The 16395-nt window shown below is 38.9% G+C and overlaps 1 protein-coding gene and 1 pseudogene across 5 annotated transcripts in view; one reads left to right on the top strand and one right to left on the bottom strand.

Moving 5' to 3' along the window:
- LOC114272105 (DEAD/DEAH box helicase) overlaps positions 1–16395 on the bottom strand; it is a 59469-nt gene that overhangs the window by 21364 nt on the left and 21710 nt on the right. For all 4 annotated transcript variants that reach the window (XM_028213775.2, XM_082924179.1, XM_082924180.1 and 1 more), the window contains exons 5-7: positions 10337–10461; positions 9553–9692; positions 8856–8926 (exon numbers count right to left, since the gene is read on the bottom strand). In XM_028213775.2, coding sequence (XP_028069576.2) covers positions 8856–8926; positions 9553–9692; positions 10337–10461 — 336 coding nt within the window. The remainder of the gene's footprint in view (positions 1–8855; positions 8927–9552; positions 9693–10336; positions 10462–16395) is intronic.
- LOC145789971 (xyloglucan endotransglucosylase protein 1 pseudogene) lies at positions 12990–13986 on the top strand (annotated as a pseudogene). The gene has a single exon (XR_014328527.1). The product of XR_014328527.1 is annotated as a xyloglucan endotransglucosylase protein 1 pseudogene (transcript).

The raw sequence follows: 16395 nt of genomic DNA, 5'->3' as shown, positions 1-16395 counted from the left end.
TAAGGAAGACGAGTTATGTTATAACCCTAGTTTAGTGTAGACAATTCGTACCAACCGAAGATGATTCATGCCTGCGATTTGATTATCCTCATTCTGCTGACGATAATATCAAGGCTTGTAGCCATGATACATCGCTATTATCCGAATCATTGATTTACTAGAATTCAATAAATTAATTACTTGTTATGAGATTAGAGGTGGATTCCAAAACCCCAAACTATTTTCTACTTCAATTCCACCTCAATCTTTCTTTTTGTATAATAATTGTTTTTAGTTAATTTCAGATTAAAATCAAAATATTCATCTGATTTGAATTAATTAAGAATTGATTTTCTAATATTTAAACAACTTAGTCTATGAGTCCCAGTGGATCGATACATGAACTTATCATTATTCTATAGAATTGAGGTTTAGTTTAGTTCTTTATTTTTTATGTGAAAACGACCTACCAGAATTCAATGCATTATCAATGGTATTATAGACTTTAAAGATTTAATTTTTTCTATCTTATGTGTCAACAAATTGAACTAATTTTCAATTAAAAGAAACCTATCATGCAAAACTGCTAATTAGGTGTTATGCTGATTTGATAAAGAGATCATCATATTTGGGTGTTGGAATTCTAGAAGATGATTAGAAGAAACCATCCTCAGTTGTATTAACATATTCGGTTCGGTTGCTGGTTTGAGGGCAAAACCGACTTGAACCGACCCATGAACACCTTTAGTGTGCACTAAACCAACTAACATTTTAATAGCAATTAGACAATCACTATGAAGCACATATACTTTTAAAAGGGAGGAGTCGTACCCATATCATACCTGTATTGGATAGCGATACTTCTCGGATATTCGCACATACATATTTGATACTTCCTAAACATATTTGATACTTGATCTTAATTTTGAAAAGTATTAGACACTTTTTGAACACTTTAAGTCACGTATCCAAACTATTATGAATTGAAATTGTAATAAATTTTGCATATTATTAGAGTATAATTGTTAGAATAAATACAAGAATAGTTTTCCAATATTTTCTTATTTATTACATGAGAAGAAAATAGTGAAATTGAAGCAGTACTCTACTATTTCATTTTTTTATCAAATTAGTGTATTCATTGAAAAAAAGAAACAGAAGTAAATTGACTATTGGCTCTTAAACTAATATCTAATTCTTAAAGAATGGTTTCTCACTATTTTTTGACTTCGTGTATGACATATTACCGAAAATTATAAATAAATAAAAATTCAACGTATCCTAGCCGTAGCAACGGGTAGGGTATGGGTCTGGGGGGCCCTAGTGGGAGAATATTAGATTTTATGTATGTATGGTAGTATATATATTCTGTATATATATTAGGGATTGAGTGTATATTTTTGTTTCCTTTTCAGTTCTAGGGTTAGATTGCTATATAAATCGATATATTCTTGTATTACAAAAACACAATTGAATATACAGATTCTTCAGAAATCTTATATAGTATCAGAGCCATGCTTGAAAACCCTAATCAGCCTCCGAAGTCGTGCTCACTATCAGCCTCTGATCTCGTTAGAATAGTGACCCACCAACCGGAATCACGACCCATCTCTTCTTGTGAAGTTCCTTGTTCCCATCTTTACTTCCATTCACAAACTTGAACCCATCTGCCTCATGACCCACCTAGTTTCTGGTTCGTGAACATCAAAATCGTGACTCTCTCTCTTTATCTCTAGTTTGTGATTTTGTTCTCACTCATTTGACTTCAACTTTGACTTCAGATTCTGATTCGTCTCTCTCAACTTCAGTCTCCTTCCGTCCCTCTCTAGTTCTCGAAGTCTCTTTCTGTGGTTCTCGATTTGTTCGGTGGTTCTCAGTACTGCTCTCAGACTACTTGTGTATTACACTTAACACCCTATTTTAGGTTTATTACACTAAAACCCCCAAAGTTTCTGTTTATTATAATTTGCTCCATTAGTTCTCTTCTTTTTTTGGTTCATTACAATGTGAGAGGATAAAATTCAAGCAATCAAATGCAAACTCATTGGTGCCAATTATGCTTATTGGTCCAGTGTTGTGAAAATTTTTCTACTTGGTCGAAAAAAATGGGGATATGTTTTTGGTTTTGTTCTTCGTCCATCGAACCCGAAACAAGAAAGATATCTAACTTCCTGTGACACTTGGGATTGTGATAATGCCCAAGTTTTGACCTGGTTTCATAATTCTGTGGATGACCGCATTTGAATGATGATTTCCAAATACAGCACTGCCAAGGAGGGGTGAGATTATTTATCGGGTGTTTATCAGCAGTCTAACTTTGCCAAACAGTATGAGGTGGAAATAGCTAGTTAGAGTGCTTGCCAATGGGATTAGACTATACAGGATTTCTATATTGAGATGACATGTCTCTGGGATCGGTTGGCTCTCATAGAATCATCTAGCCTTAAGGTACTAGACGCTTATGTTGAGTTTTGGGAGCAGGATTGTTTAGTGCATTTCTTAACGGCTTTCTCCCCTTAGTATGAGGCTATCCGTGGTGGCATCCTTCACTGGTCTCCTCTTTCCTCTGTAGATGCTATTGTTCGTGAGAAAATCCATCTTAAGAGGGCCAGTTAGACTCTGCCTCCCTCTGTCTTCTTGGCTCTTGCTAAGCCTTCTCTGTTATTAACCCCGCCTCCTCATCAGCTTCATGCCACTACAAAGCCCAAGAAGGGGCAATTAGGTCTAGATGAGTGTGCTTTCTACCATCAGAGGGGTCATTAGAAGCACAACTATCCCAAGAAGGGACATTAGCCTGCTCTATCTTCTCAGCCACCTTAGATACAATTCTGACTGCTCTGCTCTGTCTTCTCAGTCTGCTCTGCTCTGAGTACTTTCCGACCTCCTGTTGCCTATACTGCATTTGCTTTGGCTCCTGATCCTGACTTGGCTTCCTTGAGTGCTCAGATTGCTCAACTTTAACATATCTTGTCCACCTCTCAGCCATTCCCATCTACCTCCACTCTTACTTCTCTTCATTCAGGTTTGCTTGGGTCCTCTTCGGGCATCCCATCTTCTGTCTGACTTTTTTATTCTGGTGCCTCTTATCATGACTCCTCACCTTTCATTACTTCAGAACTGTATTCCCCTTCATGTTCTTATTACTGCTCATACTACTAATGGATCTGGTATGTCTGCTCTATCTATTGAGTCTGTCTTACCCTCTGCCATGTTTGCTCTTACTATTCCCTTTGTTTTTTATGTCCCTCAGCTATCTGTTAGTTTATTATCTATCAATCAACTTAATGCTTCTAGTTTTAATGTTATCTTTTCTTCTTCTGTCTGTTATGAGTAGGATCGGGTGTCTAAGAAGCAGCTTGGGATCGGCCATAGAGTTGGAGATCCCTATGTGGTAAAAAGCTTGCATCTCCCTTTATCCACTTCTCCAATTGCACTTTCCTCGTTTCAGTTAGATTTTTAGTCGAGTCAGTTTTATTTATGGCATTCTCGGCTAGGTCATTTGTCTGTTGACTGCTCACGGTCTTTAGTACAGTCAGGATTGTTGGATAAAATTTCTCCTAGTCAAATTGATGAATGTTGGTAGTGTAAACTTGCCAAAATGTCTGTTTTACTATTTAATAAAAGTACTTCTATTTCTGTTTCTCCTTTTTCTCTTGTGCATACTGATGTATGGACCCTTGTTCTCACTAAAAGTGGTTCTGCTTACTATGTGCCTTTTATTGATGATTGCACCTGCTATACTTGAGTTTATCTTATGACTCATAAAATCCGACTTCTACTAGATATACTGTACCTTTCAGTCTTTGATCACTACACAGTTTGGATCTACAATTAAATTGTTAGAGTCTGACTTGGGTGGGGAATATTTTAAAACTAAGTTCTGTGAGTATTTGGCCAATTTGGATACCATTCATCAAACTTTCTGGACTAATACACCCGCCCAAAATGGTCGCGCTAAGCGTAAACACCATCGTCTTAAGATAGCTAAGTCTCTCCTCTCTGCCTTTGATCCGGCTTCTTTTTGGAGTGAAGCAGTTCTTACTGCTGTTTTTCTTCTAAATTGTATGCCTACTGCCCTTCTCTCCGGTCATTCTCCTTATGAGACTCTGTTCTCCCAATTTCCTAATTACTCCCATCTGCGTGTTTTTGGTCTGCTTGTTTTGTCCTTCTCCCCATTAAAGATTGGACCAAACTTAGTGCACGATCTGTTCTGTGTCTTTTTGGGCTACAGTCTTACCTAGAAAGGCTATCGTTGTTATGACTCTATTTCTCGTCGCCTTTATGTCTCCTGCCATGTTGCCTTTTTCGAAAAACTGTCTCACTTTCAACTTCCTCGTATCATTGCTCTGGTTTCTAAAAAGATTTGATTCACATCGATCCATTTCCTTTTGAGGTCCTTCCAGATGAATACATCTCTACTGTCTCCCATGAGCTTGTTCTCTGTATTACCCTTCCTACTGAGTCCTTCTCCACTGACCCTCATAAGTCTGTTTCCTCTTCTCCTCCCCCTTCGGCTCCATCTCTGTCACTTCCTCCGTTGTTAGTCTATTCTCGTCGCAAGGCTCCCCCTCCACCAGTTGTCTCTGCTCCTGCCATCGATCCTCTTATCTCTGACGACTCTGATCTTGCCAATCGTAAGTATCTCCTTCGCATCCATAAACAGGTAGTCAAACTTGGCTTTGCTAAAACATGTTTTTCTCCTTCATAGTGAACTTTTCTGTTTGCTATTCACTCTTTTTCAGAACCCCAGTCTTACAAAGAGGCTTGTCAGGATCCTAATTGGATTCGAACTATGGAGGATGAGTTGTACGCCTTGCAAAAGACTTCTACTTAGGAGTTGGTTCCTTTGCCTGCTGGTAAGAATCTGATTGGTTGCAAATGGGTTTATAAAGTCAAGACTCATTCTGATGATTCTCTTAAGCGCTACAAAACTCGCCTAGTTGCCAAAGGCTTCTCACAAGAGTATGGTATTGATTATGAAGAGACATTTGCCTTTGTTGCCAAGATGACTATTATCTGTATTTTGATCTCTATCACTATTGTTCATCATTGGCCTCTTTATCAGATGGATGTTAAGAATGCTTTTCTTAATGGCCATTTCATTGAGGAGGTTTATATGTGTTCTCCCCCTGGCCTTCTTCATTCCACTGGATAGATTTGTCGTCTTTGGCGTGCTCTGTATAGTTTGAAGCAATCTCCTCGTACTTGGTATGATCGCTTTCAGATAGTTATTACTGAGCTTGGGTTTCATCCTTGTGCCCATGACTCCGCTTTGTTTCTCCTTCACAAATGTGCTGGTTTTGTTGCCTTACTACTGTACATGGATGATATGATCATCACTGGCTCTGACTGTTCTACTATCTCTTCGGTAAAGCAGCATCTCTTCCGCACCTTTAAAATGAAGGATCTGGGCCCATTGCGGTATTTTCTTGGTATTGAAATAGCTTATTCTCCCAAGGGCTACTTTTTGTCTCAGGCTAAGTATGCCAATGAGGTTATTCATCATGCCGGTGTTACTGACGCTAAGACTTCTGATACCCCCATTGAGCTTAATATAACAATACTACTGATGGTATTCCTCTGAATAATCCAACTTTATATTGAGAGCTTGTGGGTTGCTTAGTCTATCTGACGATTACTCGTCCTGATCTTGCCTATGTTGTTCATGTGGTAGCCAATTTGTTTATGCTCCTCGTCCACACATTGGGCTGCATTGGTTCGGATTCTTCGCTATATCCGAGGTACTATATTTTAGGGTTTACTATTGTCCTCTACTTCCTCTTTGGACTTGGTGGTGTATGTTGATTCTGATTAGGCTGGTGATGTTACTAATCGCAAGTCCACGTCTGGATTCTATATGTTTCTTGGCGATTCCTTGATCTCTTGGAAAAGTAAGAAACAAATTGTTGTTGCTCGCTCTACTGCCGAAATTGAGTATCGTGCTATGCCTCATGCTACTGCTGAGATTGTTTGGCTTCGTTATCTTTTATCTAATTTGGGTGTCCCTCAGTCTTCTTCGACCTCCTTTTACTGTAACAACCGTAGTGCTATTCAGATTGCCCACAACACTGTCTTCCATGAGCGGATGAAGCACATTGAGATTGATTGTCACTTTGTCCGCCAACATCTGCAGTCTGACTCTATCTCACTTCCTTTTGTCTATTCGGCTCTGCAACTTGCTGACTTCTTTACCAAGACTCACACTACTACTCGGTTTTAGTTTCTTCTTGACAAACTCTCAATGTTTTTTGCTAAAACACCTTGAGTTTGAGCAGGGCTGTGAGAATATTAGATTTTATGTATATATTGTAGTATATATATTCCGTATATATATATTAGGGATTAAGTGAATATTTTTGTTTCCTTTTCAGTTCTAGGGTTAGATTGTTATATAAATCGATGTATTCTTGTATTACAAATACACAATTGAATATACAGATTCTTCAGAAATTTTACAAATACCCCATCCCACCTCCATTTCCGCTGCTTGCCCCCACCCCCGACCTGACCCTCGTGAAACTCTCCCCCACCCCGACCCTACTTGATATGCAACACAATAAGAAATTTAACAATAATATTAAATTTAATAATTAAAACTAGAAAATGCTATTTATAATTAAAAATATATATTATATATTGTACATATAATCCATACCAACTTTGTAACACACCTAACCAATAAGACAAAATGTCACATTAAACACATTATCATTTCATTTTTTCTCTTACAAACATCACATCCAACTATAAAAAAATCCAACCATCTTCCCATACACAAATTTTAGCCTACTAAAATAGCAAAAAACTCTAAAATAGCCAAAAATTCTAAAATAGCCAATTTCCCAAACGAGGCCATTATATATATAACATTTTTTTGGGATAAATAATCAAACTTTATTAAAAAACATCAAGACGATGCAAAGAATACAAAAAGTCAACCCAAAAAGGGCCCAACTATGCAACACCATCAACAACCTACTCTCTAACCATGATACGGAATGGCACACATCCTGAAAAACTCGCCTATTTCACTCCAACCAAAGCAAACAATGGGATGCAAGTACCCAAGCCTTCCGACGCCTCTTCCCCACCCTAGCCCCACCCCAACTTTGTAACACACCTAGCACAGACCCTGGTTGCACCCAAACCAAACCAAACCAAACAAAGCAATAATAAAACTCCAAAGTCAAGACGTAACCGGCCAATGAAGAAGCAAGTGATCCACCATTTTCGCATCCTCACAGCACATGCAACACCAGTTGACCTAAACATGCCTCTGCTAGATTAAATTGGCAATAGTCAAAATATGTCCCAAAGTAGCTGTCCAAACGAAAAAAGCACCTTAGACGGTGATCCCGTTGCCCAAATACTCTTCCATGGAAACACAACAACACTACCCTCCACCAACATACCATAAAAAGAAGATACCGAAAAAACTCCTTTGGATCTCGGACAATCCCACACCAAAGAGTCCACCCCATCCCCCCTCATACCTCAAACCATACAAAAACCGCAGAAGGTCCACCAACTGATCCAACTCCACTGGATGGTGTCTCTTCTGCTTGGATTAGGGGATAGATCCACTGGCATCCAGTCCCTAGCAGCCGACAGGTATTTGCGTGAGTCTATCCTTGAAAAAATAGATCAAATACGGGGGTTTTTGTTTTATCCAGCGGGGAAAGGTCTTTTGGAAACCACTTATCTCAAGTATCTAAAAGAGATTCGGTTGTGCTTCTTCTTTGGTATTTTTACCGAATGCCTTAGGAAGCTAGGACAAAGCATTGTTGACAAAGCCGAGTTCTTGAGACAACAAATGAGTAGCCCAACGAATTAGGTGGAATGGAATTAGGGACGCTTGCTTATGCTAGCCTTTGCCAGCCCGATGGACTTGCTCATTTACTCGACTCGAACAGAAGAAAGAGCAACTTAGGCTTATCCTAAAGAATCCCCTAAAAAGCTAACTAAAGATCTATATAAAGAATGAGCACAATAAGATATTAAGGAATTAGTCTTCTCTCTATCTTCCTCCAATGTGCAGACGGTGCCGATGGAATATCCCAAATCAGTTGGTTATGGATATGGATCTTACACCTTGTAAGATCTAGGATACAGACCAAGATAACCTGGTGATTTAATTTTATTAAAGAATCAGGAAAGTTTGTTGTAACACTGAACTGAGGTTGGTGTATTTATAGGTTAAATCTTTCCAACTACATGAACCTTCTCAAGATAGAACTCAAAATCTATCTTGAGCTAGCTACTCTACCTCACCAGCTCTATGCCATAAGCCAATTCGAAAGCTTGATCACTAATAAGACCTAAAAGCAATGAAAGCAACCAACAACACAGCTAATGTCTTTCCTCTATTCAACAATATATTATACGCATATTACTTATATATGTAATATTATTATTTATTTATTACTATATTTGCGGGTCGGGTAGGGTTCTGGTAGAAAAATACTCTCCCCCACCCCCGACTTAAACCCAATTAGGTTTTTCAAAAGTTTCCCCAAATCCGACCTACCCTATTCAACCACCCCCAAACCCATCCCATTAGGGTCGGGGGGGAATCAGGGACCCGGTGGATTGGGACATTTTGCCATCCCTACCTGTATCTTAGTTTTAAGATATTTTCATATTACCGTATCCGTATCTATATCCATGCTTCATAGGACAACCGTAACTAATATTATAAGTATAAATAACATATCATTGATAAAAAAAAATGCAGACCTACAAAATCCAATTTCCAAAACTTCAAATACTAACAAATTTATGATCCTTAATAAAAATACATACATACATACATACACACACATATATATATGTGAAATATGTCAATTTTTCATATAACATCAAGATAATTATGTCACCTTTCCATGAGCAATAGCAATTTTAACATTTGGAAATGACTGTTCGAGAAATTCCATCACTTCTTCAAGTCCTGAAGATGGTGGTGAAACTCAAATCAAGAAACAAAAATATAAAATAACAAGAGACGTACTCAGAGGAAAGAAAATTATAGAATCCTCAATTATTGATTTTCAACTTTAACATGTCAACTTTGATTTTGTTGTCTCTCTTTTTATTTTGGGTAAATTACATTGACCTCCCACGAGGTTTGGAGAAAATATAGTAAGCCCCACAATTTTTGGTATAATTACACCGACTCTCATTTAGTAAGGTTAAAGGGTCGAAACTAATGAAGATAGTGTGAAAACATAAAAATAAACAAAGTAGAATATACGTTTCAATGTAAAAGAGATAACAATATTATTTTTTCATCCTTATGACTAACGAATTATTGATAAAAATGGGGTTAAGTGTTATGTGAATTAAAACTTTAAGGGAGCTTAAAGTAATTATGCCAAATCTGTGGAGCTTATTGTGTTTTCTTGAAACTCAGGGGAGATCATTGTAATTTACCCTTTTATTTTTTACCATCTAAACAGTAAGCTGTGATCCAAAGGCAAGCATATTAGATAATATACTCATGTATCATACTGCCTACACGGAAAGAAAATGAGATTTTGTTATTACTGTATTGAAAATGAAAGGTAAATATGTTACCTTTGATACGAGGCAGAACAAAGAAAACTTGGCCACCACGGTCCAGCTCATAGTTGATTGCTGATATTACCTTTTCTTTACTGTATGCTGAAAGATGGGTTCTTATGGGAACTCTTTCAGGAGGTGGCGTTGAAATTAAACTGAATGAAAAAGAAAGATGCCAAGGAATGAAGTACAATCTTAGGACCAAAAAGTAGTCACTATGAATCTCCTAATAGGATGAGGTCAGTCGTGGGGCACACCTAAGTTAGTAAAGAACTCATTTTCATATATCAGTTGGCTTTGGTAACTCCTATGATTTTGTACTATAGTTCCTCTAACAAAATTAATCACAACAAACCAGACATATACACTATTTTTGTATCAGTAAACCTTCCATGAGAACCCTAATACTATGGAACTCATCAATGAACATTGATGAAAATATGATGGACCTGTCAAGGGATACTGCTATTAAATCCAAACTATTCTGCATTACGTTGTACAAAATTAAGGAAATATACTATAATGTTTTAATATATTTAAGTTGCCAATCGAATATACTGTTCTTGTGGCAGATTCCAACACTATCTCTATGCCACTTGGAATATGCAGGTTAAGTTTGCAAGATTTATGTCTTAAATAGGATAAATTGATCTTTCTAACCACGACCAATATCTTCACATAAATTTTACTTTCATCAATGACATAAATCCACAACTTCCCATAACCCCACAGTTAAGTTAATCTGAAAAATAACAGAATTGAACTGAAGATACTCTACTCCACAAGTCCATAGTATTACCTAGCATCACGAAACCCAGTCAACGCTAAATAAAGGGTTCTCGGTATAGGTGTTGCAGAAAGTGTGAGGACATCAACTGAAGTTTTAAATGAAGCAATCTTCTCCTTCTGTTTGACACCAAACCTCTGTAAAGCAAAGAAACATCGCACATGTAAGTCAAGGATCCTTCCACTAGTCAGGGAGAATGCACAGAACTAGAGTGTTCAATTTCCATTCCCCAACACTTTTTTCTTTTTTTTGGCACTTACACAAAGGTGGGAAAGACTCATTATAAAATTAAAGATGAAAGTGTTTCAAATTTTCAATGTTGATTCTGAAATGATTACATATGCTCCTAAGTTTTCTGACTTCATATTGCATAATAATTATCACACATAGGAGACAGGAGACAGGAGACAGTAGGAGAGAACACCACCTCTTAGAAGAAAGTCTTGTGTAATTTACTCATAAGATATTAAGTTGGTAAAAACTGATAACCGGTGCTAATAACAGCAACATATGATAACTCATTAAAGCATTTGGCAACTATAAAGTTGAAAAGAAAGCTATCAGTTGCACTCTGATCCAGCATTCTTCATCTACTAACCCTTCCCCAAACCTAGCCCCACCCAAGGGTTTTCTCCATGTAACATCATATCTCATCATGAAGAACAGCACCTTATAAGCTCAATTAGATATAACGGGGGAGGGGGAAAAAGAAGACTAATGTAAGTAGTTGGATGATGAGATTGACACATGACAGCTCTCTCAGAAAATGGTAGAACACAATGCACAGGACCTTTGAGGTGGATGAGGAGAGAGTGGAGGCACCCGAGAGAGAGAGAGAGAGAGAGAGAGTTGAAAGATCTTTGGCTCGTCAAAGGGGAGCAAGGTGATTGGCTCTCTCCCTCTCAGGCCAATTAAGGTGGAGCCACCCCAAGAGGGAGCTAGCCAAGCATCAACTCTAGCCTCCAAGCCATGTATCTTCTAATGATCTTGAGTGGAGTTCTCAAGCCCTGCGCTTAGCCTAGGCATCCTTAGCCATGTTAGAAATTTCAGTATCACCAAGTCGTGTGGGTGGACAGTTCTAGTTCAGTGTAGGAGATGACAGCCAAGTAATGTGGAGGAAGTGTGCTCGGTTGGAGAATGACCACACCCAAGGCAAAGGAGGGTATGCCATGGTGGGGAACCACTCAACCCAACTGAGGAAGTACCCAAGGATGCCTCACCAAGTTATTCTAGCATCATTACCAAGTGCCATAGCTCAAACAAAGTCTTAGCTTCCCTAGCCTATTATATTTGGTGGAAGAGTGGACAAGGGCCCGTCAGCCCGCTCATGATTTATACGGCTTGAAAAATACATTTATGCTCATAGGGCTAGGCTGGGCAATTTTTTAGGTCCGTTTACAATTGTGGGCATGCTTAGGAATAAGACTTGAAGCTCAGTCCACAAATTATACATATATACAAAAGCTCGTGCAAGGCACAGGTCAAATGCTAAAATGCAACAGTTTGTATGAAAAATGTAAATTAATTAAATTATTTAAGTTGATTACTTGTGTACTATCATTTATGAGATCATAGACGACTTAACTTTTTATAAACTTTAGGCACTAAAATTTAAATGAAGCATTTTATATATTTTAATAAATAAATCATTAAGTCAATTAACAGTTTTTAATGATATAAGAAATATTTTTCAATAAATAATTTTGATAATTTTTTTTTATTGGCACTAGGGTGTTCGGATCAAAAAGCCTGACTAATCTCCAAGGGTGCATAGGTCCTCGGCAAGGAGTTTCTCACAAGTGTACCACGGTTAATTCAATGGTTTCCCCCCAATCCGATGGCCCCAAGGAATTGTTTGCACCTAAGAGGTTTCGATCCTTGAACCTTGGAGGGAGCACCCCCCAAGACCCAAGGCCTTGCCACTAGGCCAACCTCTTGGGGAATAATTTTGATACTTTCATTGTTGCATAAGAGAATAGTTATTTATTTGTAAGATTGATATTTTAAACAAACCTCATGAGTATATTTGTAATTTATCCAAAAACAAAATATTCATGTCTCATAACTGACCAAGATTTTGTGCATAATTATGACAAAAACCTTCATCTAAATTAGTACCACCAATATTGGTAAATATTACCAAAAAGAGAGGGCAAAATGGGAAAGAAAATACAAGCCTCCTAAACTCAAGCTATTCTAATATAGATAGAGTAGATATAACATATTTATACAAAGACATAATTGTTATTACATATATTCATATTTTATACTATTCAATAAATTACAAAGAGATTGGTTAAAAAAATTCAAGCTTTTAACCTAGAGCTTACAAGAAAACACCCAAACCATTTTTCTTGTTATCCCTACCATAGAATCTTGGAGATAGACATGTTCCTTATTGTTAAAACCTATCACCTACTTCACCCACTTAAACCTACTCCACTAAACCTAACCCACTACACCACTGCCACCTCACCTACTCCACTAAACCTAACCCACTACACCACTACCACCTCCACTTCACCTACTCCTTACCTACTACACACTCACCCTCTTCTATATATAGGAATCATGAATCATTGTAATAAATATAACATACATCAATCAATAATACATCTTTTTTCTAACATGGTATCAGAGCTATAAGATTTAGGCCTGTATTTCTTTCTCACCGGCGGGCAGCCGGCCGGCAACTTTGCCTTCGCTGCCCGCTGGAATTTTCTACACATAGCTTCGAGTTCTTCGCCATCAACGGCGGCGAAGACAGGCGTATGAGGCCGCACCACCACCAGAACCACCTTTACTCAATTCAAAAATCTCTCTTGTTCTCTCTCTTACCTTCTAAAATGGTCTTTCCATTTAAACTCTTGTTGGGTAGTCTAACATGGGGTGATCAAAGGGCAAAGATATTCAGTGGAGGTCAGCTTCTGTCTCTGTCTCTAGACAAGACCTCTGGCTCTGGATTTATATCAAAGAAAGAGTATCTGTTTGGGAGAATTGATATGCAGCTCAAACTTGTTGCAGGCAACTCTGCTGGCACTGTTACTGCCTACTACTTGTCTTCTCAAGGGCCAACACATGATGAGATTGACTTTGAGTTTTTGGGAAACCTTAGTGGTGACCCTTACATTGTTCATACTAATGTGTTCACTCAAGGGAAAGGAAATAGAGAGCAACAGTTCTATCTCTGGTTTGACCCTACCAGAAATTTTCACACCTACTCCATTGTCTGGACCTCCCAGCAAATCATTTTCTTGGTGGATAACACTCCCATAAGGGTATTCAAGAATGGTGAATCAATTGGTGTCCCTTTCCCTAAAAACCAACCCATGAAGATCTACTCTAGCCGCTGGAATGCTGATGACTGGGCCATGAGAGGCGGGCTAGTGAAAACTGACGGGACAAAAGCACCATTCACAGCATACTACCGCGGCTTCAATGTCCAAACCTGTACTGGTTCATGCACTTCTTCGGTCTCAGGCAGGACATGGCAGAACCAGGAACTTGATGCATACAGTCGAAGGGGATTAAGATGGGTTCAAAAGAATTTCATGATTTACAACTACTGCTGGACTGACATCAACATTGACATCGATCAGTGGTGCCGCAGGACGAACCACCACCTACACCCTCATCTCCGAATCTCTCTCTCCTCCGTTTGATTTCAAAATCACTTATTTTTATTTATTTTTTCCAAATCACTTTTAATCTTTTTCAAATACCCACTCTATAATAATATATCTTTTGCAGGGGCACTACCCCCAACTTTATTTTGAAACATCCATCATCCACCTCACACCGATCTTTCTCAAATCACCCATCCAAAAATATTTTTTTATCTATTTTTTATTTTATTTTATTTTTATTATTAAACAAAACAACAACACAAAATTCCACCAAAAAAAAAAAAAAAAAAAAACAACAACAACAACAACAACATTCCACAAACTTGTCATTTCTTCATGCCGGGGATCAACCCCGAGCAGAATTTTACACCAAAAAAAAAAATAAAAATAAAAAAATCACACAAACAAACAACCAAAAACAAAACAACCACATCCACAGGTGGGATTTTTCTTCTCTACTCTGCCGCCGGTCTTTTCTTCTTGCCTCCGTCTTGAGCAGCCCTTGCCGGTGTTGCCTCCGTGCTTCCTAGATCACCAAGCAAGTTGCCTCCTCCCTACTCCTCCACTACAGCATATGGTGGACCTCCAAATCGGAACATCACGGTGGCCTTCCGCTTCAGCTCCTTGTTTTCCGCCTTTAGTACACTTATCTCTGCTCGCGCATCCTTATACATGCGTTGGAGCAGAGCCAGTTGGGCATTTAACTGCTGCACCTCATTTGTCCTGCTCTGCAACCGGTGCGACAAGTTTGTGACCGCAGTCATGGTTTCCACACATGACTTCAAAGTATACTGATTGGCCTCAATATCAGTTTGCACCGCCATTTTTTGCTCCACCGACCGCATCGGAAAGTTCAACGGAGCAAAACCAGAGGCGCTTGGTTGAGGTTCACTGACCACCGCACCAATTATCTCTCTTGTTGACTCGTTGAGGTCGGGAAAGAGAGTGAGCAGACCACGGGACGAAGAGGCCATATTCTGGGTAGCTGGACGGGAAGAAGAGGCCATGTTTTTGGGTTGCTGAGTGTTTCAGCGACGCAGCAATTTCCGACTGGTACTTTCAGAGAAGGATTGGTTACAGAGTGTTACAAAGTTTCTCTCTCCGAAAACGCAGAGTTTTTCAGAGAAGGGTTGGATCCAGAGTATTTTCAGAGTGTTTCAGTCTGACAATGTTCAGAGGTTTCAGCCTGGTTTGGTTTCCACAGCCTCCGCATTGGTTTATATCGACACTGACGACGCGGCCGACACGCCACTCTGTCGCTCACGTGCCTCGCCGCGTCTCCGGCTCACCTTTTGATGGCTCGACACTTTCTGTCGGGCACGCCTTTTGATGAAGTGGGCGCGCCTTTTGAGGGCGCAACTTTTGAGGGCTCACTATATATATCCATATATATATATATTTGGGCAGCCTATATACACCATCATACAGTGTATTTTTTTATGGGTCCGACAAGACTCTGTAAACTGTCCCGACATTGATTCCGGTTAGCTCCTTCATGGGTCCGACAAGACTCTGTAAACTGTCCCGACATTAATTCCGGTTAGCTCCTTCATGGGTCCAACAAGACTTTGTAAACTGTCCCGACATTGATTCCGGTTAGTTTCTACAAGGGTCCAGCAAGACTCCGCAAACTGTCACAACAACTGTCACAACATTGTCTGCTACAACGGTCCGACATGACCCCATAAACTATCTTCTACAACGGTCCGACATCACCATACAGTGTCCTCTACAACGTTATGACACCCCCATACAGTGTCCTCTACAACGTTATGACACTACCATACAGTGTCCTCTACAACGTTATGACACCACCATACAGTGTCCTCTACAACGTTATGACACCACCATCCAGTGTCTTCACCAATGGTCTGACACGACCATACAGTGTCTCCTATCCTCTTTTATTTTTATGTATTTTCTTGTTTTGTTACTCTCTCCAAACTCAAGTTGGTTAGTTCCTATCTCCCTTGAGTTTGCGGGGGGCTGTTAAAACCTATCACCTACTTCACCCACTTAAACCTACTCCACTAAACCTAACCCACTACACCACTACCACCTCACCTACTCCACTAAACCTAACCCACTACACCACTACCACCTCCACTTCACCTACTCCTTACCTACTACACACTCACCCTCTTCTATATATAGGAATCATGAATCATTGTAATAAATATAACATACATCAATCAATAATACATCTTTTTTCTAACACTTATGAATGAGACGGCCAAAATTATGACAAAGGACCACTTCTGCAAAGTTTTCCCACACCTGATTGGCCTCACTTACACTAATCAAGGAATTCGTTCCATGATTGACCATCATTTAATTAACAAAAGCATCAATGTGATTTTTCTCTCTTAATTATATATAGATATGTCACAAGTGATAATAAGTGTGCACAAATATAAACATTAAATGCAAAAAGTACCAAAAATA

The sequence above is a fragment of the Camellia sinensis genome, chromosome 4 (assembly GCF_055761805.1).
Source record: "Camellia sinensis isolate YWXY chromosome 4, ASM5576180v1, whole genome shotgun sequence".
NCBI lineage: Eukaryota > Viridiplantae > Streptophyta > Magnoliopsida > Ericales > Theaceae > Camellia > Camellia sinensis.
This window is presented reverse-complemented; position numbering and strand designations above follow the sequence as displayed.